At 46.2% G+C, this 25,995-nt stretch overlaps 1 protein-coding gene across 27 annotated transcripts in view; it reads left to right on the top strand.

Moving 5' to 3' along the window:
• Positions 1 to 25,995, top strand: part of Epn2 (epsin 2) — a 61,863-nt gene that overhangs the window by 23,207 nt on the left and 12,661 nt on the right. For 3 of the 27 annotated variants that reach the window (XM_087574041.1, XM_087574046.1, XM_087574047.1), the window contains 7 exons: positions 2,243 to 2,312; positions 7,428 to 7,598; positions 8,912 to 9,669; positions 11,520 to 11,690; positions 21,133 to 21,245; positions 22,803 to 22,913; positions 23,688 to 23,862. In XM_087574041.1, coding sequence (XP_087430167.1) covers positions 9,075 to 9,669; positions 11,520 to 11,690; positions 21,133 to 21,245; positions 22,803 to 22,913; positions 23,688 to 23,862 — 1,165 coding nt within the window. In that variant the 5' untranslated portion in view covers positions 2,243 to 2,312; positions 7,428 to 7,598; positions 8,912 to 9,074. Of the gene's footprint in view, positions 1 to 2,242; positions 2,313 to 7,427; positions 7,599 to 8,911; positions 9,670 to 11,519; positions 11,691 to 21,132; positions 21,246 to 21,872; positions 21,909 to 22,802; positions 22,914 to 23,687; positions 23,863 to 25,995 lie in introns of those variants that run through there. The other 24 variants (NM_001305628.1, XM_087574043.1, XM_087574049.1 and 21 more) reach the window with 12 other exon arrangements.

Here is a 25,995-nt window from a genome sequence, read left to right as displayed (position 1 = left end):
GTAGTTGGGCATCAAAAAAGGTTACCTTCCAGCCTCTGGAGGTTTGTTTTCTCTGATGTTTTAGATGACAAGAGGCCACTTCACAGGAAGCGTGTAGACTTTAGGTCCTCACAGTCCAAATGGATGCTTTAGCCAAAGAGACATCATTTCCTAAGAATACAAGTTAGGAAAACAAATATATCTATATATTTTAAAAGGATGATCTCAGTAGATAGCCTAGGGTAGTCTCAAACTCAGGATCTTCTTGTCCAGTAAATACCATGGCTGGCTTGAAAAAACACATTCTTGTTCCATTTTGGAGTCTGTGTGGTAAACTGAGACTGCACTGTTTTGTACTCTGACTTGATCTGCCTGGTGAGAAGACACTCTAAAGAGAGGCAGAGTCTTTCCAGTGCTGGCAGCTCTGGATGGATCTGGAAACTCCAGGTCCTGATCATGGACAGGCAAGAAACAGTTGCTCCCCAGCCACTACCTCTAGACACCTAGACAAGAGGGTTTTTCCCAGGCTTGCAGTTCAGATTCAACTGGGAGAAATTAGTTCTAATGGTTTTGAGGGATGGATTAATCTAAAGCCAGAAAGAAGAGAACAGAAAGCTGTTGGGCATGGTGGGAGGCAGAGGCAGGTGGATCTCTGAATTGGCAGCCAGTCTGGTCTACAGAGCTAGTTCCAGGACAGCCAGGGATACACACAGAAATCCTGTCTACAAAACAAAATAACCAACTGAACGAGAAAAGAAGAGAGACTAGAAACCTGAGGTCTGGGATCCTGCTACTTGGTGGTGGCGTAGTTTAGGTTTAGATCTTTACCCTTTTTTATACCTTGACTTCCTTGCCATAAAAATGGAGATGAGATATTTCCCTCATAGTATTATGAAGATTAAAGAGTAGACACCTGAAGCGCCTTGAAACAGCATCTGGTGGGCTCAGGTAGTACTCATAGCTTCTGCTTTTTCCCTTCTGCTTTCTAGAACTCTTCTAGTTCTGATACTGTCCCTGGGAGCCAGGACCTTTTAAAAAGCAGTCCATATGAGAAGAGTACTCTAGCCACACTGGGTCTGGAAGGAGAGGTCATATCTCCAGGTGGTCTCTCTCTGCTTTCTTTGGGAGAGAAATTTCTGTGTTGTATCCCGCTAAGTGTCCCCAGGACCTGGTGAATATCCCCCTGTGACATGCATGTGTCTCTGGGCCAAGTAAGGGAGGAGCTCTTTTGATACCTGTCATTTGCCAGCTCCATTCAGCAGCAGCTGGTATTGCTTTTTGCTAGCCAGAAAAGCAAGAACATCTACTGTCTTCTGGCCACATAGCAAGATGTAGATTCTGTGGTGGGAAGAACTGTCTGGTTGAGCCTGTGCACATTTCCCAGACTGACGAACTGCCAAGAATAGGCTGAGAGAATGCTAAGTGACTCCAGGTCGTGACCTTGGGCATTCGGCGCAGCAGGTGTTTGTTTCGTTGTAAGTAGAAGTAGTGGGTGCTACATCACTAAACATTTTATCTTTGGGCAGTGCAGCGGTTCAGAGGGGCCAGATAGAGTGAGGAGAGGCAGGAAGTGGGGCTTAACTCAGATCAACTAAGTATGCAGAATGTAGACATTCTAGACTTTTGGCTTCTGTGTTTACTTCCTGGGATTGAGTGCTTGCTTATAGGTACCAGGTGCTGTACTAGGATACTGGTGCAGAGACAGGTAGCACTCTGTTGTCACTGAATAGAGGGAGGGAGGGTGTGAGGCCTGCAGGTTGGAAACAAGAAAATGTCAAGTGATGCTGGGCATGACTGTGCATATGCTGTGGCAGATGGATCTCTGAGTTTGAGGCCATCCTGGTCTACAGCGAAAGTTCTAGGACAGTCAGGGCTACACAGAAAAACCCTGTCTTTAAAAAACCACAAACAGCAAAACAAAATGGAAAAAGGCGAAGAGGGGCCTGTAGAATGCCATTGGTTTTCGAGGAGGGCCTATTTATATTTAACTAACACAGAAATGACGAGGAGCCAGCCCAGTGACAATTGAGAAGGAAGAAAATGGTTGGGAAGCAGTTGTGGGAAGGGCTCTAGGCAGGAGCCTGTCTGGCAGGGAGGTTTCTCTGGAAGATGATGTATTGTTTCGTAATCGAGTAAGGGGCTGAAAGGGGGAGGGGTATTGTACTCAGGTGGCTCTAGAAGAGATACTCTCAAGCCTGACCGTCCCCAGAGCATCTACTTTTGGCTTGGTGGGGAGCTTAAATGTCTCTGTCTTTTGCTCTAGTGCTGCTGAAGTGGGGCACATAGCCAGCTGCAGGCTCAGGGGATGCCAGCCACCAATGCCAGCAGTCTGTGTAAGTAACTCCCTTTGCACCCACAGGAATTCATCCCCTCCCTCACAGCATTGTGGGCAGAGGCTAAGCTGACCCCAAGAAGTGCAGAAGGGAGCCAAGCACTCAGTTTCCTCAATTGTGGTCTACTCTGGGCAGACACCCACCATCAGCTTCCTTTGGGGAAAGCATGAAATCACTGCAGGGCCGGAAGCCTTGAGGTTGTGGCATGTGGCTGAGCGTTCCACTTCTTACCATGCTGCTTCCATGCACTGGGTCCTCAGGAGATGCCAGCAGCTAAGCAGTAGCACCATCCAGTCACCAGCCAGGTCTAAATTAAGCACAAAATATGGGAACTTGAGATTTTCCCAGGCAGCTCTGCATTTCCTCGAGCTTCTTGAATTGGACAGTTCTGAGACTGTCATCTACACCCTGCCTCTAGGTGGAAAGTCCAGTCCAGGTGTGTATAGTATGGGCATTTGTGCCTCCCAGCTGTTACCAGTGTTAGTCACAGCATCTAACCAATAGACTGTGGTCACATTCTTGGAGGAAGTGATTTGGTTCTGCCTGTCTCCCTACCCATTTATAGGGTTTCTCCTTGTAGCCTTCTCGCTCTCAGCACTTACCTTGTAGCCTAGACTGGCATTGAGGAATGAGGTTTTGAGGGCTGCTCTTTGTACTTGCAAAAGCCAGAAACCCTCCCTTGGTCAACAAGGAATCGATGGGCTAATAGAAAAACCCATTGCCCAGCAGAGAGCATCTAATCTAACCCCATGGCTTTAGAGTTAAGAACCATGGTCCTTTGCCTTCTTGTAGCTGCTGGGCCAGCACAACCTTCAGTAGTGTGGTCTCTTGTTTCCCTGCTTCTCCTCCTGACTCTCCATCATGCCACCTGGCATGCTTTTCACATGATTTTAATAACGCTGCCCATGATTTGGTTATTTGCAAAATAACCAAACAAGGTGGGGGGACATGGGACAAAAGACTGTGTCCTTGTTGACTTGTTTGTGGGGCCCTTTTGGGCAGAGGGCAGGGTATTTGATCATCTACTCTAGTGGGAGGCACAGTTCATCAGTTCCAACCTCTGTATCAGCAGCAACAGCACTAGCCAAATTCATGATTGTGTCTCACTACTTGTGTAAGCTGTGTCCACTGACTGCTCTAACCAAGGGCTAAACAGGAGCCTGTTAATAAAGAGAAAAGAAAATACCTCATGTATGGGTTTTTGTTTTTGTTTTTTTTTTCTTTTTTGTTTTTTTTGGATTAAGTTGTGGACATGAAAATCACAGGAGGCTGAGCGGCACCTGTCAGCTCTCCTGAACTTGTTGCAGTGTTCAGTTCTTCTTGTGGAAGACCTCCTGCCTGCCGGAAGACTGATGCTAAGCCAAATGGGACTTGGTTCTCCTGCTCCATTAGCTCTCAGTCTCCTTGCTAATAGAGGTGGACCGACACTGTCAGACTCTATAAGAAAAATGTAAAACTGGGATGTTATCTGCCCCAACACCTACCTGCCTGTCATGTTTGTTTTCTCTCTGGGTTCTTTAAGGTTTTGAATGTAAAGGTTTTCTGAAGCCCATTTTCTTACCATGGATATAACATTTGTTTTTTTTTTTTTTTTGTTTTTGTTTTTTTCCATTTCTTTTTTTCGGAGCTGGGGACTGAACATTTGGTTTTTTTAAACCAGCCAGAAATTACTGGAATGAAGGTGGCTAGGTGTTGGAGAAGAATTTTTTTTTTTTTTTTTGATGGCTGAATTCCACTGTTTTTATGTTGTAAGAGGAGAGAGCGCTTTCCCTTTTCACTTGTCCCCTCTGTGTGAGCAGTTTATGAGGCTTTAAGTTAAAACTAGCCTGGCTGAGGCAGAGACACAATAGCCCTTTCTCTTCAAACTAAAATGATCACTGTTAAAAAGAATGTGGCACTGTCCATATTGTTCTGACTGGGCCATTGTCCTCTGGAGGGCCTGCTTGGCTCTGTCACATGAACCGTGTGGTCTCAGTACCCTCCTCGGAGGGGCACCATGGTACTTGTCTCTAAAGATGATTTAAGTCTTTCCTCTTTTAGACTCCCTGTACAGGAGATAGCCAGTTAATTAATGTTCACCAAGTTACACCTTGTTCAGGTTCCTACTACTCATATGATGGTAAGGATTGTGGCTTCTATTCATTGTGCCTTCTGGCCCCACCCCTATCCCCGGCCCCAGCTTCTGCTTCTGGATTATGAATAGGTTTTCAGGAACTTGTGGTAAAAAGGGTATGTGGAACATATTGGCATGGTACTGGTGGAAATGTAGCACATCCACTTCACAGACTGTCAGCTTCTTTTAGAAAGATGAAATATGTGTAAAGTCACAGGAAGCTGCCAGGCTCCCATTTTGAGATTCCATCTGAGGCAAGGATGCCCAGTCAATCTAGTAATTTATTGATTGGGCCTGTATTGTGAGGATCACTGTGGAATGACCTGTGTCTTTAGGTTCGGGGAGGGAGTGTTGACAGACAGGTGTTGTGTCCCTCATAGTAACTATGGAGCTGCTTTGGGGTCAACTAATGGTTGAGGTTCTCCTTACTGTTTTTATTTATTTAATATATTTGAGTGTTTTGTCTGCAAGTATGTATGTATAATATGTATGATCCCCAAAGATGCCAGAAGTGGGTATCTGAGCCCCTGGAATCGGAGTTACAGATGGGTGGGGGCCACCTTGTGGTTGTTGGGACCTGAACCCTGGTCCTCTGTCCTCTGGAACAGCCAGAACTCTTAACTGCTGAGCCATCTGTCCAACCCCTAAGTTTGACAGATTCTTTGCTAGGCTGCTCAGAGCCTTGCAGTTCTGAGTTGGAAGGCATTTCCCTGCCCAGCTGTACAGTCTTTTTCTTTTTTCTTTTTTTCGGAGCTGGGGACCGAACCCAGGGCCTTGCGCTTCCTAGGCAAGCCCTCTACCACTGAGCTAAATCCCCAATCCCCCAGCTGTACAGTCTTAAGGGCATACTTTTATGGGATTATTTTTGCTCTAGGGATATCACCCTGGCCTTGGAGTTTCTATCCAGGTTTTTCATTGTCTCTTTTCAGTCATCATTGTCACTTGAATTTGGACTCTACTTCCCCAGTCTCTCCAAATTTAGTGATGTGATGGTTACTGAGTTTCCTGTCATGTCACTAGCAGGAGAGTAGGTGGTCCCCACTCTTCTGTTGACTGTGGTGCTTTCTGGGGCAGTACTAAGTTCCCTTGACGTCATCTTGGCATTTGTGCTAGAGTCTAGTATGGCTAAGCCAGGCTTTTATTTGAGGCCCCTCTGGGGCTCAAGGAGTTCTTTACCTTTTACCTCCCTACCCCTTTGTTGTTGCCACCGCTCTACTCTGAGTTCTCAGGTGTTGCTTATGACTACATACCTTACTGCAGAGCACAAGTGCTTCCCTGCCGCTGAGCAGTCCAGGGCAAGGTAGACCCAGGGCTTCATGTGATGCTTTGGCTAGTGCCCTCCTTTCCTTAAAGAACAGTGGCATTTGTCTCAGTCTCTAAAATTTGCTTTCCTTTGATTTTTTTTTTTTTTTGTAAATTTCCTAGAAATTGACTGAGTATTTAAAAACCCAAAACAAAACAAGCCTCCTTGCTTTCTCCTATGTCTCGCTTTTGTTTTCAGTAGCCTCTGGTCCTGGTCTTGTGATGGATTCCAGAAGTTTAGTAACATTCTTTGTTTCTTACTAGGTAAATACCTATTCAGAGGTCTCCAAGTAGTCCATTCTGGTTTCCAGTGCTCTGATTGGTCCCACCTCTGTCCTGTCCTTCAGTTCAGTTTCCAAAAAAGGACTGCGATATTCTTTCTAAGACAGTGGGAGATGATTATTTCACTTGCATATTTCAGTTACAGGCTAGAAAGTAATCAGAAGTCAAGTGGATAGTGCACATAGTTTGGGGGCCAACTTAGGCTATACAAGAGTGCCTGTTTTGTAAAAGTATACCTACCCTTCCATTACTCAGTATTGTTCTGGAGCCTTCAAAGCTCCCATGTAATGCACATTTTTTTCTCCCTTTTTGTTTTCCCTCCCTCAATAGTTTTTTTTTTTTTCCTTTTTTTTTTTTTTTTTTCAGAGCTGGGGACCGAACCCAGGGCCTTGCAATTGCTAGGCAAGCGCTCTGCCTCTGAGCCAAATCCCCAACCCCTCCCTCAATAGTTTTAATCTTACTATGTAGCTCAAGCTGACCTCAGACATTCAATCATCCTTAGTTTCCTTAGTAGCTGCAGTGCAGAGAGCCATGTCTGTCCCACTCCCTATCTGTTTACTTATTTTAAAAATAATTTATTTCGTTTTATGTGCATAGGTGTGAAGGTGTCAGATCCCCTGGAACTGAAGTTACAGATAGTTGTGAACTGTCATGAGGGTGCTGGGAACGGAACCTGGGTCCTTTTGAAGAACAGCCAATGCTTTTAGCCATGGAGCCACCTCTCCAGCCCCTTAGTTCTTTCTTATATTGAGTGGGAGTTAGAATCCAGGGCCTCATGGATCAAGTAACCTCTGCTACTGTACGGCTCAATAGCTCTCCAGACCAGCTCTTGAACTCAGCTTTGCTGTTGGTTGGAGTTCCATCCATTTGTTGTGGTTGTAATAGTAGTCATTCTCAGAAACTGTTATTCATTTAAAGACTTTCATTATTTTATTTATTTATTTTTTTGAGACAGGGGCTATCCTGGAGGAAATTACTCTGTAGACCAGGCTGGCCTCTGATTCAGAGATCTGCCTGTCTATTGCTTGCTGAGTACTGCCTGGCTTTAAAGATTTATTCTTATTTTATTTGTATTAGGGCTTTGCCTGCATAAATGCCTGGTTCCCTGGATTGTCATATAGCTTTTGGGAATTGAACCTGGGACCTCTTAAGTATAGGCCAGGAATACTTGCTGGATATCAAATCAAGTGACATATCTCAAAGTTCTGGGCATTAGGTGGCTCTGAAATGACTTAACAACTTTGACACATCTGTGATTAAGCTGAAATGCTCACTGGAAATCACTGAAATGCTCACTGGAGTTCTCTTTTTTTCTTTTATGAGGCTCATCCTATCACTGCCTGCAGTAAATTATGAGTGAACAACCTAATTAAACGTATAGTCACTCTGAAAAAGGTTTTATCTCTGTTTTCTGACAGGTTTTGGGGATTCATGAAGAGCTGAACAGATGGGTAGAGAGGCAGAACATGCCCACCATCAGATGAAGTCAGTGCTCTGGCCTCAGGCACAGACAGGCTCCTCAGCATATCTGAGTGAGCAGAGAAGGCATCTGAAGCTTCATGAATTGTCTCCCTCTTACCTATGTGGCTGTAGGTGATGAATGACCATTGTATTCTTTGTGTCTCCTTTTTGTTTATTTTTGATGAACCCATTGCCTGCTTGACTGAGTCTTAAAGAAAGAAAGTAGGAATATCTGGTGGTTCTATGACAGGAACACCATAGCAGTCCAGGAAGAGGAAGGTTCACTTTAGGGGCCAGGTTCTGGGCTGTCTGAGCATTGGTAGGGAGGTCTCACAGCCTGTTAATAGTGGCCAGACAGCTTTAAGAGTCCATACCTCGCTCGTGCATTACATCTCGGATGGGAAGGAACCATATCTACTGTTAAAGGAGTTAAGCCATAGGGACTGAGCAACTATGGCAGGGCTGGCTAGATGGAGCCCTTGTTTTCTCTCTAGTCTTCAGTTGTCTTGAGAATCTTCTAGGTTTCAGTTTCTTTATCTCACAGGTGGGGGGTGTGGCCCGAGGACAAGAAGACTGTTTCTAAATGTAATATTTATTCAAGTGTTTATTTCATGTTGGGCACAGTATTGGATGCTGGGTATTCACTGTGACTGGGACAGATGGTGACCACCATACATGCTGGAGATGTGAGATGTGGACCTTGCTCAAGCTCTTGTTCATCTGAAGAAAGAAAGGAGATGGGTGCACTTGGAGCCTGTCATTATTTACCTCTGGGTCTCTGCTTTTCCTGTGAGCTGAGGGGTTAGGCTTGTCCCTGCTCGCATGCTGGAAGCTCCTGAGAGCTGGGGTAGATGGGGGATGGGAGGTGGTAGTGTAGGTTGTCAGCTTTTCTCTGGAGGAGCAGTCAGCACTGCACTAATTCATGCTCAGGAAGGGTCACAGAGAAACGGCACTTAAGGAGGATTTTCTAGGCAGTTAGGGACTCGTGAGGTATTCTCGAAATTAGGCTTTGTTGCCCCCACATGTAAGACTCTCAGGACTGGACAGGAGTACATCTCAGTGCTGAGGTACATGGGTGATATGTAGCTCACAGTTCAGTACCCAGCACCAAAGGTTAAAATACATTTATCAGGACAACTTCCCCAATACTCCAGTCTTCCTGTATTTGGCTTTTGGTTGTCATTGAAGATACAGCCTGCACGCTAGCCACTCCGGCAGAAGCCTTAGGAGATAGGAAAGTGATCACAGTGTTTACTTACAGTTTGAACTCGAGTTTAAGGTTTATGGTTTAGCATGTGGCATTTCTGACTCGATCTTAGTTTTGAAAACAGGATGGGTGTTTTTGTGTCCGTGGAACTAGGTATGTTCGTACACAGCTTGTGTTGGGCTCTCCCATCATCACCAGTGCTTCTAACCAAAGTAATGTGTTCTTTCTCTCTAGGGCATGGCTGCCAGCTTCTGGGACCTGAGGCTTTGGAGGAAGAAATGACTGTGGATGGCCTTTTTGTTCCATCTGCGTTTCTGACACGGAAACTTCCTAGGGTGCAGGCTTAGGGGACAGGAAAGTTTCTCTTGAAGGGCTTCACATTTGTAACAAGATAAAAATGACAACTTCATCTATTAGACGGCAGATGAAAAACATTGTGAACAATTACTCAGAGGCTGAAATCAAAGTCCGGGAAGCCACCTCCAATGACCCATGGGGCCCATCCAGCTCTCTGATGACTGAGATTGCTGACCTGACCTATAATGTGGTAGCCTTCTCGGAGATCATGAGCATGGTTTGGAAGCGGCTTAATGACCATGGCAAGAACTGGCGACATGTATACAAGGCGCTGACACTGCTGGACTACCTTATCAAGACAGGTTCTGAGCGGGTGGCCCAGCAGTGTCGGGAGAACATCTTTGCTATACAGACTCTGAAGGACTTCCAGTACATTGACCGTGATGGCAAGGACCAGGGTATTAATGTTCGAGAGAAGTCAAAGCAACTGGTTGCTCTCCTCAAGGATGAGGAGCGGCTGAAGGTTGAGAGGGTTCAGGCTCTCAAAACCAAAGAGCGCATGGCTCAGGTGGCCACTGGTGTGGGCAGCAACCAGATCACCTTCGGTCGAGGCTCCAGCCAGCCCAACCTTTCTACCAGCTACTCAGAGCAAGAGTATGGCAAGGCTGGGGGCTCGCCGGCGTCCTACCACGGCTGTGAGTAAACAAAGTACCTCACCTTTACTCGAGCACTGAGTGGCAGGTGCTGGGGCTGAGCATCTGAGAACCTCAGTTCTCAGCTTCTGGCACCCAGGTGACAGCTTCCCTGATTTGGATTGATTTGGTTACAAAGGGGATTCTGATCCCCTGGCTGTTCTGTGGGTCTTCTGGGGATTTAGTCAAGGCTTCTTAAGTTCTTGGGGGGGAGAGTGGGCTCCAAGGCCAGTCTTGCCAGGTTTTTTTTTTTTTTTTTTTTTTTTTTTTGTCCAAGAATGTCTGTCAGCAAAGGGATTGCCCTGCTGTCCAAACCTACAGGGACTCAAGTACCTGGTAGCCAGGAGGAAACGACTCTTGCACTTGATCATCTATTTCTGAACCTTGCATTCACTCAGTGTTGTTCTGAACTGACTGAATTGCAGGTCTCTGTAAAGGCTCAGGGTTTACTATTATAGGTCATTAACCAGAGATACAAGGCTGGATATCTGTTTCACCTAGAAAGGAACACTGTTAGCATTAGCAAGACTTCCTTCTCACATATGCAAAAGAGTCTCCAGGATTTGATTTGGTTGTATGGCTGGGTCTGTACTGTGCAGAGCTGATCTATGTTCTGATTGTGTGTTGGATCACTTTGGGTCTTTGTTTTATATTCAGAAGAGGTTTCGGGGAGAGGAAGTGGTGTTTGGGCCTTGTAGAAGCTGTTTTCTGATCCTGCTGGCTTCCTGGGCATTGTCAAGAAGTTACCCAAGCACACTGTTCATCTTCTGTTTCTCAGGACTGGGTAGCTACTAAGGACCCTGAACTCAGAGAGAGGTGTCTCTGGTGGCCCTCAGATGCCTAAGCTTCATCTTTTGGCAGCAGAAACGGGCTTCCAAACCCGTATCTTTTGGAACAGCACATTATGTCAGTGTAACAGAAACCTTTTGGTTTTTGCTTTCTGAAAGTGATCTGTGTAGCCAGGCTAGCTGCAAACTTGCTATTTCCTTATGCAACCTCCAGGGTGCTGGATGACAGGTGTGTGCTATCTGCATGGCCAGCATGGCAGAGCACTCTTCCTTCTTAATTTGCTGCACACCAGCATTTCCCACCACTGTATAATAGGCTTCAGTCTGACTTTCTTTGTACCACTGTTAGAATTTTGAGGAATGTCTTATGTAAGGGATTTGCACATCAAAGTCAGGCTTCCTGCCTCTAGGAATTCTAAGTTATTATTAGGGTTGGAGCAGGTTAACATTTTCTTATATTATTTCTGGCTATCATAATTTTCTTTTTTTGAGTTTGAATTGCTTTCGTTATGTGATGATGATGACTTGTGAGATAATTTATACCCGAAGGTAGACTTAAGCCTCCTTGCATTAAGGATTAAGTTGCCCACCAAAATAAGCAAACAAACTAAAGATAATTTAAAAAATAAGATTGGCCTATTAGGAGAATTGGCTTTATTTTCCTCAAGGACCCTCCTGTGGAGGATACAAAGGGGCTGGAACCACTATAGTTAAACAGGGTAGGAAGTCAAGGTACAGGGACAAGATGGGAGTGTGGAAGCCTGGTTGTTTCATCAGACCCTTCTTATACCATGCCTGAGATCTTTAGTCATTGACCCTGCCTGGCTTCTAAGGTTCTGATGCTTTAGCTCTGACTGTTCTTTATTTCCTAGACTTTGGTCTTGAACTGAAATATCCAGGGTCAGGGTGTGGCAACAGGCTTTTCATGACTTCTAGGCACAGGGGACTGACTTCAGGGATGAGGCAGAACCCTGGGTGGTCTTGGCCTATGTCCTCTACGCACTGCTGCGCATCCTCTAATGGTGTGTCTCTTTTTGTGTATGTGTGTGTGTCCCTGCTCAACAGCGCCAGAGGCCTCTCTGTGCCCCCAGCACCGCACAGGGGCCATGCTGGGTCAGAGTGAGGAGCTGCAGCCACTGAGCCAGCGCCACCCCTGCCTGCCGCACCTGGGCCTAGCCTCCCACCCAAATGGCGACTGGGCCCAGCCCTGCCTCACTTGTGACCGCGCAGCCCGAGGTGGGACAGCGGTTTACTTTTCTTCGTAGAAATGCCATGCAGGTTGCTGAGGGTGGGGCTTGTCATGCCAGTACAGCCAACTCTCTCCCTGCCTCCTGCTGGACCTCCTGTCTAGCTAGCTTCCAGTGCTTGGAATCCTTTCTGCCTCTCCTCTGGGAGCTTACAGCCCTGTGCTCCCCTGCCCACAGTCAATACCACCAGCTTAAAGGGGAACTACATAGTGGGTAGGCGTGGGTGATGATCCTATCTTCCCTGTATCCCTTGCTCTGCAGACCAGAGGGTGCTTTGCTGCCTGCCAGGCCACAGAGTGGTAGTGGACCCAAGCGATTGGCTTTTTGAGATGGGAATGTGTGCTTTCAGTTTCTGAAAGCTAGTAGCAGACCCTCAGTGATGGTCACTGGAAGCCATCATTCCCAGTGTAGGAGTTGAAAACTGTGGGGCTTCCAGTGGGATTATTTTTGCTTTCCAATGGCCTGTTATCATTGCTGAAATCCCCATTGTCACAATGAACAGAGAGTTAGCTGTACTGTCAATTCTAGGTCACTGTGTTTGAAGAGGCTGAATTCAATGGGTAACTAAAAAATGGGGCTTCTCTTTTGCCTAATTAATAATGCATCCTGGTCAGAGCTACACTGTTGCAGGTTAAACTGGAAACAGATTTTCACTGTTGCTCACAAGAAAATACTCTGTCTAATCTCCTTTTGGTCATAAATGGGTTCCCACTTGAGAAGAAAGCTCTCTTCTACTTTTGCCCAAGGGGCACCAACAGCAAGCCTTTGTGTAATTTCCCTGATAAGGTAGCCAACCTCTATTGAGCCCTGGAGACAGTTCTCACTCATTCATGCCTCATTACTATTACAGCTTGCTTAACTTGAGTATTTGTGTGATCACTATATTTAGTCCTGGGATATTTTCCTTTGTGTCCTGTCCTCTAAGAGTTTGTGTGGGATTTTGGCTTCTACTGTTCGGAAAGGTAAGGAGGACCAGCTTTGCACAGTAACTGGTGTCAGGGTTGGAACTTTTTGGAAGGGTTTCCCAGTGACATGGAAGTTGCATACCCATTGTTTTGCTACCACTTACATAGGATCTGTTCTCAGGTTCTCCTAGAGCTTCATGGAGTTCATCTCCTTTTCCTCTGTCCTAGGCTGTGACTCAGGTGAGTTATTTGAGATGGGTACACCTAGGTCCCTAGACCCCTCAGGGGCAGGGGAAGACTTAGCATCACCGTAGCCACAGGGGAAGATACCTTGGGACTTTGATTTGTCCAGATCAAAGATGGCATGATGGTGGTTTGAGGATAGCTTTTCTTTCACAAGCCAGAATTTTTTTTTTCCTCCACACTGCCTTCAAATCTGTATAAATAACCTTGGAAATCCCTCAAATTCTGTTCTGTATCTCATCTGTGACTTGTATCCATTGTTAGCTTCTGTTTAGTTTCCTTGCCCTCAACCTCTCTGTTTCTAGCCACCCTTGTAATGGTTTTAGAGTCCCTTAAGTACTGATTCCTTGCAGGGTTATCTCCTTTGACCTCCTTGAGAGGGCCTGGTGGAGGGACTGTAGGGGACAGGGCTTTCCTAATTCTTGATAGGAATTTCTAAATATTGTCACTGTGCTGACTTTTGCAGGTTACATACCTGGCTCAGTTGACTAGAATCTGCAAGGAAAAAAAAAAGGCTTTTACCTTGTACACAGCGTGGAAGGAATCAGGGTGGATAGGTACTTAAACCTTAGAAGCACTTGAGAAGGGTTGGGAGGATTTCTCTGGCTTGAGGTAGGCAGAGCTGGAGCAGGAGGCCTCACTGATTGGAGGATGGGACTGGTAGCCTGATAGGTGGGAAGCAATCAGTCTTTGGATTTGTTCTAGAGAAGACCCAAGAAGGCTTATTGGAGGCCTGGATTTTGCTGATGTGGAGAGGAGATGAGGGCAGCTTTGAGGCCTCAAAATTCTGTCCAAGAGGCAGGGAAGAGGGAGAGTTGAAGTGCAGAGAGGCAGTTGTTCTATCCCAGTGCTTCTAACTGTGCATTGTTAGCCTCCTATGCTCATACTCACATAAAGGCTATTCCCCACAAGGACTGGGCCTCTGTCTCTGTTGGCCTCCTGTTGGAGGAGTATGCAGTTGGTGCTTGAGACTGACTGCTGTGTCAACAGAAGCCAGGGGAGTTTCTCAGGCTTACAAGGTTGGAATTTGTTTCAGGTCACAGAAGTGACAGCTAGCTTGGATTAGAGTACAGATGTGAGCAGTCCACCTGTCAGGCCTACTTGAGGTACCAGCACCAAGTACTGTGGGACTAGCAAAGCTACAGCTGTGAAGAGATTGAGCGAGTAGTTGGGGAGGGGTTGAGAATCTGCATCAGATGTGGCAGAGGGGGACGGGAGAATCCTCAGTGATCAAAAACAAGACCTGGGGAAGAAGGCTGCTGTAGGCTGATTTGACAGTTGTCAGCTCAAGTACAGCAGGGTTCCTCCCTCCTTCCTCCTGTCTGTCCTGCCTGCTAGGGCGCCCAGCCCACTAATGTCATGGGTTACTTTGCTGTTCTCCTGAATCTGCCTCTGGAGCCAGAGCTGCTGCTGTATCCTGATAGAAGCCAGGAAACTGTTCCTTGGTGTCTGATACTGTGGGGAGAGGTTAACTGTGAGAGTTACTCTTCTTTAAAAGTAAGGGAGGGAGGGAGGAGGGGAAAGCAGAAGAGTTTGCTGCCTCCAGTGTGCTCTAATGCCTCAGAGTGCTTTGTGGTGTAGGAACCATGGAACTGGTGGTTTGTCCTAGGTGGGTGCTGTCAATCACCTCATCTTCTGAATCACCTCTCTAGATGAAGCCTTTAGCATTCTGTGGTGTGATTCTAGGGAAGTCCAAGAAAAGTGTCGGGGAATCCTTGAGCTTCAGCAATCCATGCAAAGACTGTTACTGCTCTCCTGTACCGTGACAGGCTTACCAGGAGATTACTGGAGATTATGACCATTTCATGTCTTTGCTGGGCTCACTTCACAGAGGATTTGAGTGGGCTTACAAAACACATGCAATACCACAGGATTAACTAGGTACTAGAAGAAAGTGGGACAAAAGGGACATAAGAGTGAGACATATACATTTGCTAGAGATGGATCTAAATTTGGCTTTGAATGTCTCAGCACTGACCCCCAAATTGGGCAGTTTCTCTTTGGTTTTGAACAAGAGTTCAGGATCCAAAGGAGGTATGAGAGAACCGGGTGTTGTAACTGCAGGTAGGAGGGCAGGGCTAGGGAGCAGCTGCCCAGACACAGGACCACACTGGGGAAGCACATCCTGTAGTCCTATGGTTGTGTCACCATGCAACTCTGCCAACCCATCAGTCTTATAGACTGTCTCTTTACTCTCTGGTGGCCCAGCAGGCATGCAGACAAGAGTCCAGGTCCTTTTGAGGTCAGTATGGACATTGAGTTTTCTCCACACCCGGGGGAGGGGTTGGAGAGCACATGAGTGAATGGGAGCATGCCTTCGTGCAGGCAGGTGAATGAAGTCAGCATGGCTAAGGAGACAGGTCAAATCCACTTAGATACTTCATGAATTTAAGTAAACCTTTGTTTTTGGTTTAATTGGGATGTAAGGGGCAGGAAGATCAAGGGTTAAAAGGGCCCCTTGACCACATAGTGAGTTAGAGGTCAGCCTGCTACATGAGACCTTGTCTCAAAAAACAAAACCCAGATTCACAAAGGGTGAGTTAGGAAACGGTGTGATTCATGTGCTTTGGTTTGTCTTCCCTCTCTTGTCTGTGCCACCATCTTTTAAATTGCCTGTGCAGAAACTTTCATTTTAAAATTATCTTTTTTCTCTTTCCTTTTTGTTTCAATAATTTATAAATATTTTATCCACTTTCAAAGTTCTTCAAGGAACTCCCAAAATAGTTTTTCATTCTTCAGGGATTATTTATAAACAGACAGGGCACCATGTCATATTTTAAATCCCAGTGCTCTTGTGTATTTCTTATGGGCCTCAACTAGAAGTACACAGTGCTCTTCTTTCTATAATTCAGGTATCTTGGGCAGGTGTAGAAAGGTCTCAAGCAGGACTGGGCTTGTGGTCTCTAGGACCTGGTCTGTCTGATAGAAAGCAGTGACAGGCACACATGGCCAAGCTTCCAAGCATTTGCCAACCTGAGCCGTCACATCCGTTTTTTCTCCTGTTCCTTTCTACCAAGTCCTCTCTTCCCAACTCTATGTACTACTATTTTGGGGGTTGAGCATGACATAATGAATGAATTTAATTAAAGCTGTCTGCATAAGAATGCCTTTATTTTTTGATGTGTATTCATGTGTTTTAAATACTTTATGCATATGTGTGTATACCTAAGTGTATGTGTGTGAACCACGTTTGTGCCTGGTGTCAGCAGAGGTCAGAAGCATCAGATCCCCTCAAACTGGAGTTAGTTGTTTGTGAGTTATCGTGTTGGTGCTGGGAATCAAACTTGGGTCCCGAAAGAACAGCCAGTATTTTTAATTGCTGCAGTGTTTAGCTCCCACCCCTTACTTTTTTTTTTTTTATAAATACAGTATCTGGTAGCTCAGGCTGGCCTCAAACTCAGTATATAGCCAAGGCTGACCTTGAACTTTCTCCTGCCTCTACTCAAGTGCTGGGGTTTTAGGCGTGTGCCACCCATGCCCAGTTTATATTGTGCAGGGATCAAACTGAGGGCTTCCTTTATGCCAGGTCAGCAGTCTACCATATCAAGCCCCTGTCTAGGAACTTTTTTAATAGCTCCACAAGTCCCAAAGCTAGACCACACCTCAAATCACAATCCTGTACCAGTGGTGTGTGAGGTGCTGGGAGACTGCAGAGTACAGCTCTGGGTTATTCTCAGCTGCAGTGTTCCTCAGCAGTCTTCCTTGCCTCTCCCTTTCCTGACGGCCAGTGGCAAGGCCCTTTGGATGGTTGGAGGCAGCCCCCTCCTCCTTTATTGTTCAGGCCAGGTTCTTCCTTCCCATGAGCTCACCTCTCCTGCAGTCACTAGTGTGTGTGATATTGGCCCAGGTAAGTCAGTCTGCTCAGTTTTCATTATATGAGTGAGAAAGAATGAAGGTGGAGTTTCCATCTCATGCTGTCCTAACAGAAGCATTTCTCCAGGTTCTCACTCAAGTCTGTAAATATTTTAACAGCTACACACATCATAGTGGTGCCTGATTATCCTTAGTATTGGATCCAGAACTGCCAACGACTTGGAAGCTTCTCTCCATGGCCTGCAGTAGTTGTATATGAGCTGACACTCCTGCTGTGAGACAGCCCTGTATTGACTGTGATATCTTTGGCTGTGAGAATGCTAAGGAACCATTGCTTTATGTATCCTTCGGGGAGCAATGAAATAGAAGAAAAATCTGCACACCTTCCCTTCACTGATACAGGACTGACTTTGTTCCACTCTGCTCTGCTCTGCCTAAGATTCCCATTTTAAGTTGTTGTGGTGCACACATATAATCCCAGCTCTCTGGAGACAGAAGCGGGTGCAGGTGGATCTCTGTGAGTTCTAGGCCAGCCTACATTAGTGACTTCCAGGACAACCAAGACTACATAACAAGGCCTGTCTTCAAAAAACAAAACAAAAAGTACAACAAAAAGATTTCTATCTTAGTCAGCAGCTAATTTAGCAGTCTTCAGTGACAGGGCCCCAGTTTGGGACCTGAGGGGATTTGGGAGCCTCCAGGCTGTTGACAGTAAGCAGGTCTTTCAACAAGAGAACTGACAGTTAGGGTCCACTTCCCCCAAGGGTAGCCTGTCTGACCCATCTGAACAACTGGCCTGAGTTTGGTCCCAACATTGTGTATTATACAGATAATAGAAAGCTAGGGACAAACTGTTCATGAATATATGTCTTGGTTAGATTGTTTGCTCATCTGTTCAGTTTTTGTTTTGAAACAGGGTAGGCCATACTGACCTGTACGTAACTCAAAAGCAGTCAAGGCTGTCCTTGAGCTGTTCTGCCTATCACCCCCACCCCTTACTGCCATCCCAGTCTCTAAGTACTGAGATAACAGGCATGTGCTATGGGGCAGAACTTCCTGTGCTCACTTTTGTCTTTATTGAGACAGGTCTTCTGGTAGCCTAGACTAGCCTCTAACTTGGTGTTGGCTTCATCAGGAATAGTCAGAACACTGCCAAGTTGGGGAACCCTGGTCTCAATGGCTTTGTTTGGAACCAACTGTTGGTGTTTACAGGCCAGAAAAGGACCGTTGAGTCTTGCACTAGCACTCTACTTTGAGACAGGTAGATTTCTCATTGTACGTGGAGCTATGCTGGCAGCCAGCGAATCCCAGTGACTCTCCCTTTTCCTTTTCCTCACCACCTCTAGCATTGTTTACCTGAGGGCACAGCTGCACCCATCTTTTTTTTTTTTTTTTTTTTAAAGATTTTATTTTATTGTATGAGTACACTGTAGCTGCCTTCAGACACACCAGAAGAGGGCATCAGATCTCATTACAGATGGTTGTGAGCCACCATGTGGTTGCTGGGATTTGAACTCAGGACCTCAGGAAGAGCAGTTGGTGCTCTTAACCACTGAGCCATCTCTCCAGCCCCCTGCACCCATCTTTTTAAATGTGTGCTGAGGATTAGAACTCATGTTTGCTCAGCAAACTCTTATTCACTGAGCCTGTGTCTTCATTTTTGGGGACAGACTTTGAGGGAAATGCTTGTTTTTCCTTGTGTCTCTGTAAATGTGAGCCTTCAGATGCTCAGAATAGGGCCAGGTTAATTAGTCAGAGAATCCATTCAGGCCTGGCTCACAGGAACATCTGTGTTCCCTATCATGCACCCAGGCACAAAAGTCTCTTTGTGGGGTTGAGATGCCATCACTAAGGCCAGAGTGTCTCTAAGTAAGCCAGGGCCTGCTGTGCATACTCAGCTGATTGTGTGGGTGGTGGCTGTGAATTCTGCCACCTGTGGAGCTGAGAGCTGTGTATCCATTTATAAAAGCACAGTGTGTAGAGGAATACCCTTTAGTACCCTTGTCTTGAAGTCCCACATTGCCTGTCTTTGCATCACTCTCACCACCTTGGTGACTGTAACAGTATGTTCCATTTGCATTTGAAGCTCATCTGGTCTCACAGGTATATCTAGTAGCCCTGAAAACTGAGAGATCTTTTTGCAGCAGTCTGCTCAGAGCATTGTTTTTTCCTGACCTGGTGGATCTCCGGTGACTTGATGGCCGTAGAGCAGCTTTCTCTGCAGGATTAGATCCTTTTTCTGAGCTCTCCAAGCCAGTGTGACTCCCAGGACTTCCATTCAGTTGTAAACAGGACATCGTTGCTACTGTGTCTGATCTCACCAGGGGATTTGTCAACCATTCATTCCTGGGTTGGTATGGATTTGTACAAGAAGCAGGAATTTCCTAGGTCTGCCTCCTAGATATGTCTGTCTCACTGCCTTTGTCCCCTCCAGTCTAGTTGATGAGTTCTTTCTTTCTTGAGTATGAGAAAGTAGGGACCTATCAGTGAGTTTGAGAACAAAAATCAATCAAAAATATATATTTTAAAAAGTATATTGTTACTCTAATCAGTAAAGTGAATTTGAGGCCACTTGCATTTTATTTATTTTTCCAGATTTTTTTTCCCCTCCCAGTCCACGTTCCAACTGTTGCATATCCCATACTTCCTCCCTGCCTCCCCTGTCTCCACGAGGATGTCCCCACCTCACCAGATCTCTAAGCTCCCTGGGGCCTCTAGTCTCCTGAGGGTTAGATGTATATTCTCTCATTGAACCCATACCCAGCAGTCCTGCTGTATGTATGTATTGGGAGCCTCATATCAGCTGGTGTATGCTGCCTGATTGGTGATCCAGTGTCTGATAGATCTTTTGGGTCCAGGTAATTGAGACTGCTGGTCCTTCTACAGGGTTGCCCTCCTCCTCAGCTTCCTCCAGCTTTCCCCTAATTCCATCACAGGGATCTGCAGCTTCTGTCCATTGTTTGGGTACAGATATCTGCGTCTGAATCTTTCAGCTGCTTGTTGGGTCTTTCAGAGGGCAGATATGATAGGCCCCTTTTTGTGACCACTCCCTAACCTCAGTAATAGTGTCAGACCTTGGGGCCTCCCCTTGAGCCACTTGTGTTTCTAAAGTGGTCCTGTGAGAAGTATAATTGGGGCAATGCAATGCTTTAGGATGAGATTAGGTTTGGTTTTTATTTAGGATGGAGTTTTTTACTGCAGCTTTTGTTTTGCCTGCTCAGGACAAGAGATGTGAGAAAATTGGTTGCTTACACCACCACCACCAATTCCAAGTTAAACCTTACAATCTCTGTAGCCTGGGCGTGGCTGGCTATCTAGAAACCATCTTTGTCAGCAGTTATTTCTGACCTCTTACCTTCTGCCAAGGAGGCAGCTCCTAGGAACCAAGTTTAGACTAGAGGTAGAGAAACTGTTGTGGTAAGCAGTCTGGGTAGTTCTTTGCTAGAATGCATGAAAAAAGGAAGTTATTAATACAGGTTAGAACATTTAAAACAATTAGCCCAAGCTATGAAATTAACTTGTCCTTCTTTTTGTCTACCCACTTACCCACCCACCCATTCAGGAACGCAGCCATTCACTGTGTAAAGGTTTACTGGCTGGGGTGAGGGCTGGTTACTCTGTAGGTCCCACCCAATGCAGGAGGCTAAAGCTCTGCAGTTGATGAGAGAGTGCGCGTGTGCATGCTGTGTTACACAGAAGCCCAGAGCAGACCTGAGCCAGGATCCATCAGACACAATGGCTCCTTCCGTGGGTAGGCTTCCATCTGCAGGGTTTATTGAAGCTGGGAGTGTACAGAGGTGGGTACACACTCAGTTCATGCTCGCTCGTACTCTGGACGTCGGATCCCATTGCATTTCAACTCCTAACCTGAAGGTCCCCCAGTTACTATGAATGTGGATTTCCTGGTTTGGGATTTGGTAGCTCAGCTAGGACTCTGCATTTCACACCTTCAATAAAAACACTATTCACAGGAGCCTCTTGTCAATGTTAACTAGCTAGATACTTGAGCAAAACACACCCGCGTGTACTTGGTCTACACAGAACTGTGTGGGCTTCCTTTTCCTAAGCATGCAGTCTAAACATTAGTGTTTTGGTTGGAGCCTTTGGTCTTTTGGGCTACTTCACATGACTGAAGGCCGTCCAAGAACTCTTATCTTAGGTTTCTGTTTGGTCCATTTCTCTGGAGCAGAGATCTGCTGTGAAGACTGAGATTTGATCTTCCTGAGGCTTGACCTCCAGCCAAGGTTTCATGTGTCTCCTTTAGGTGTGCAACTGTTTGACTATTGTTTAATTTTAATTCTGAAATACCTGTGGCTTTATCTTATCCTTTGGCTGGGCCATGTGGGTTTGAGATGAAAACTGAGTACTATCTTGTGCTAGTAGGAATAAGAGAGATAGCTCTTTGCGTGTGATGACTTGTTCCCTATCTCCCACCCCCACCCCCACCCCCACCCCACCCCCATTCCACAGCTACTTCCCCACGAGTGTCCTCTGAGTTGGAGCAGGCCCGGCCACAGACCAGCGGAGAAGAGGAGCTGCAGCTGCAACTGGCACTTGCCATGAGCAGAGAGGTTGCAGAACAGGTCAGTGTGGGGGGGGTTGAGCCCGTGGGGTCCTTACCTTGGCGTTCCTGGGGGAGGGTGATGGCTCCCAGAAAGGATGACACACACACAGCCCTGTCTTTAAGGCACTTACTTGATGAGTTCTGTCTTGTGGCTACAGTGCATTCTGAGCCCCTAGCCCAGGCAGAGCTATAACTAGGAAAGGGTTTCAGGGAGGTCAGTGTCCAGAGAAACAGCTAAGCCTGAGTGAAGTTCCTACGCAGACTTATCGTCCAGGGATTCCTGAGGGAGCTGTGTGCCTCCAGCCTCCCTGAGGTACCAGCGTACAGGGCAGTGAGCAGGACAGGCCTGGGTTGAGGTTGGCGGTAGGTGGGGTGGCCTGGTCCCTGCCAGGGCAGTATACCCAGTGGCAGATGTGTAGGAGAAGGTAGAAGGCTAGAAGGGAAGCTTCAGGACAGTGTGTGCATGCGGGCATGTGGTGTAAGGTGGAACCCAGACCCCTCTGTAAGGAAGTGCTCTAATACTGAGCCTGTGTGTGGTTTTGTCCCCCTCTATACCTTATTCTTTTTAATAAGCATGCATTACTTTAAAATGGAGGAGCAAAAGGGGCAATTCAAACACCTTTAGACAGTGTCCCTTTGCTTTCAGTCATCAGAAAGCGTGCAGACAGCCAGAGGCAGCAAGGTACACCCCTCGTATGGAGAGAAGAATGTTGGGTGTTAAATGTGAACACAGAGAGGTTTGGCCGGCATAGTTGGTATGTCTGTAACAGCAACAATGGGCAGCTTTGATCCTGGCCTCTGCCCCCGTAGAGAACCTGCAGCCATTAAATCTACCCATGTGGAAGCTCATGGCTCCACGGGATCATCAAGGTGCCCAGGACGTCTTACTGCAAGTTTCTGGGATGGGTGGATGGCTTCAGCCTTTTTAGCTAAAACCCAAGAGTATGTTTTAATCATGTAGAAGTTAGGCCAAGACTGTCTTTTGCAAGTGACTTACCCTTAAATAAGATGAATTGTTTCCACTAGAAACCGTTCAACTGCACAGTTGTTCAGGGAGTGTCCACTGTGGGGATTGGAATGATGTGTTTTTCAGCCTTTCTAATTCTTTCCTGGTTGTCAGATTTGTGTTCTATAAGGAAACACTGTTTTCATTCTATGTGGATGAATGATTTGCCTGCATGTATGTATGTGTACCACATGCATGCCTGTTACATCCCCTGGACTGGAGTTAAGAGGGTTGTGAGCCACTATGTGGGTGCTATGTACTGATCTGGGTCTTCTGTAAAAGCAAGTGCTCTTAATTATTGAGCTAACTCTCCAGCCCTGAGATTAAATATTTTGTTTCCCAATTTTGGTGGTGCCTGAGTGTTGCTGGTATGACCTCAGACAGCCTCTGGAGGAGGAACCTCTGTGAGCCCTCTGGGAGTGGAAAGCCATTGTTTCCAGCTGAACTATATTCTCCCTTGAAATGCCACATGATGCAGGGCCTTTCCTGTTGCTGGCCACTGTGGCCTTGTGCCCTGCTGTGTGGCTGTCAACATTGCCCCCAGCCTCAAGCTCCATTGTCCTACTCCAGGAAGAACGCCTCAGGCGGGGTGATGACCTCAGGTTGCAGATGGCTCTGGAAGAAAGCCGGAGAGACACAGTAAAAGTTCCAAAAAAGAAAGAGGTGAAAGCTTGCTGCAAGGTAAGTATTTGAAATTGAAGTTGTTTCAGGTCACACGGTAGGGTGCTGAATCCACATTGAACCCATCCATATTGTGGTGAACACAGTAACAAAAACACAAAGTGACCAGGAGAAGACACTTGATGCCACCTGTAGAAGGAGAACGGCAGCAGCAGTGTCAGCTCACAGTGGTACTTGGGAACATTTTTTGGTCTCCAGAAGCCATTGGTTGTACTGGTCTTCATCCCCTCACCCTATCTCCTTTTTCCTCTACTTTGCTAGGCTATGACATAGAGGTGACCAGGATGTGGCTCCACTTCTGGCAAACTTAACAGGCCAGCGATACTACTGGCATCATCTGAAGTGATGCCACAGGGCCCTGATGACAAATGTTGTGGTCATGAGAATAGGAAGGGTGTGAAGCCAGAGAGCGAGCCAGCCTGCCCCTTCTCCTCCTTTAGGCTGGGTACTGGGAAACCAGACAGGATATGATGAGTGATGACAGTCTGGGCCAATGCCAGAATTATCCAGAGAGAGTTTGGGAGTCCTGAGAACTCTTGGAACTTGTGGGCATGTGGCAAACCTTAAGTACCTTGGTGTATTGGATTCCTAGCTTCTCTGGGAAGCAGTGGCGTTAGTGGGGTTGGTTGGGGTTGGAGCAGCTCAATTTCCAAGTTATTCAGGACTTAGCCCAGAAGGCCTGTGCTGTGGTGAGAACTAATATTTATGCATAGTTTATGGATATTTTCTATGGATGTAACCAGATGAAACCATTCCTTCTGTTTGTCTTAATAGCCAGGCTCCCACTCGCAGCAGACTACCTTGTTGGATTTAATGGATGCCCTCCCCAGCTCAGGCCCTGTTGCACAGAAAACTGAGCCGTGGAGTACGGGAACCCCTGCCAACCAGACCAACCCCTGGGGTGGAACCGTGGCACCTGCGAACATTTCTGACCCCTGGCCTTCATTTGGTAAATAGATTGCTGTTTTTTTCCTAGGCTTGCCTGTTGGCTGGGGAGATAGGTGCTTTCTTTCTCTTGGCTGGCTCATGTCTTACTGCCTCATCCACGTATCAGAAACGACCGGTCCCTTCTGTGGACTACATTTCAGTTCTTAGAGCTGCACCCAGCTCAAGCTCACATAGTCACCACACACACAGAAATCCGAGACAAGCTGGATATGGGATATGCTTACCACCACTACTAATGAAGACAGGACATGTTTGCTGCTGTTCTTGTTATTTAAAGCAATAATAAGTTTAATGAGTTTTATTTCTGAGTTTTGCTTATTGGTAAATGTGAGAGAATTTTTAATCTGATTTGAAACATGAACTTGGCAGAATTAATTTATTGCGGGTGATATTCCTGGCACCTGTTATGTGTGTACCTGTGTTCTTTTTTTTCCTAAACTAGTCTTTCTTTTTACTCCACCCAGTTCTTTGATGTTTGTTAAAGTGTACCAAATGCTAGGCACTGTCCTGCCATATGAAGAGTCTGGGACACACAGATGATGAATGGCTCCTGTCCTGGGCAGGATGGGGATAATGGGTAGCAGTGCTGTGTGAGCCAGGCCTTGGCAAGGGCCTCTCAGATCAGAGCAGTGAGATGAGCATCTTAGAGGTGGGTGGGCACTAAGAAACATAGTGTTCTGTAGAATAGTGTGTTAGGAGGTGTGAGAATCATGCTGGGGCCGGGGGCATATGCAAATCCAGACACAGGGACCTATGCATTGCAACATGGGCCGCAGGTAGAAAGGTGAGGGGAAAGGAGTGGGTGTCAGTTCAGGGACTGGCTTCTATCTTGCAAGTGCTTGTATTTGATCTAAAAGCTGTGTCAGCCTCAGATGCTTTTTGGCATACTTTTTTGGCTATAGTGATGTGGAGCTTGCCGACTTCCTGGGGCCAAGTAGTGTTACCTGAGTTCTTATTCCTTGGAGACCAGGGATCCTTTGGTGGGTGTACTCTTGAAGAGCAGAGTATAGGCAGATATGAAAGTATTGTGGTGCTCCAGGGATAGATTTATTTTCTTTCTTTCTTTCTTTCTTTCTTTCTTTCTTTCTTTCTTTCTTTCTTTCTTTCTTTCTTTCTTTCTTTTTTCCTATTCTTTTTTTTCGGAGCTGGGGATCGAACCCAGGGCCTTGCGCTTGCTAGGCAAGCGCTTTACCACTGAGCCAAATCCCCAACCCCTAGGGATAGATTTTCTAGTATTGGCTTTGACATTCCCTTCTCCCAGATCTTAACACAGCTATAGTTATTTTTATTAAATGACCATTATCCAGGTCCAGCTATAGAGAATTCCTAGTGAGTGGGATCAGGGTCACATATAGAGGCTGTGCCAGGAAGCTTGGGTAGGAAACAGGCTGCTGTGGGGACAGGGGCCAAGAGCTCTGTTGGGATATGTCCTTTCCTTGATCTTCAAATGGAGAGGAAATTTACCATTCAGACTTTTTTAAGCTAGAGTATTTAACAAAACAAAACAAAACCCACACATTCACAGAACTATATAACTATTGCTACTAGGTAGAATTGAATTTATTTCCATAACTCCAGAAAGAACCCCTACTTAACTTCTAGCCACCAACCTGCTATTATGCCTTGATTCCTAAAGACTTGTTTGTTGTGTGCATTATATTAACAAAGTCACATTACTGTGGCCTTCATTTGTTGGAAGTCTATCTGCAATTTAGTCTTTTCCTGACCAGAAATCTCCCCTGTGGATGTGGTACCTCACACACACACTCTCCTGTTGCACATTTGCATTGTGTTTAGTTTCTGGCCATTATGAGTCTAACTTTCAAAAGAGAAGATTGAGCTAAAATCCAAATGATCAATATCTATTTTTACATGGTAGTGAGGATTAAAACTTTTCTGAACATGGGTGTTGTTCCTGGATAGCTCTCTGAGGCAGATCCCTGTGGCTTTTCTCTGTGGACTTGCCCACTCTTGGCTCTCACACACCTGACATTTTTACTGGTGACTGGAGGACTACACAGATCACCAAAGCCCAGAAACACCCCCATGCCCTGCTCAGAGACAGGGGTTGTGGTAGTACATCTTGGATTGCTGGAAAGTTGTGCTTTCTGCTACGTTAGTATCTCCTTCCAGC

Source organism: Rattus norvegicus, chromosome 10, assembly GCF_021556685.1.
Source record: "Rattus norvegicus strain SHRSP/BbbUtx chromosome 10, alternate assembly SHRSP_T2T, whole genome shotgun sequence".
Taxonomy (NCBI): domain Eukaryota; kingdom Metazoa; phylum Chordata; class Mammalia; order Rodentia; family Muridae; genus Rattus; species Rattus norvegicus.
Note: the sequence above shows the minus strand (reverse complement) of the source record. Positions and strands in the feature narration are given on the sequence as shown.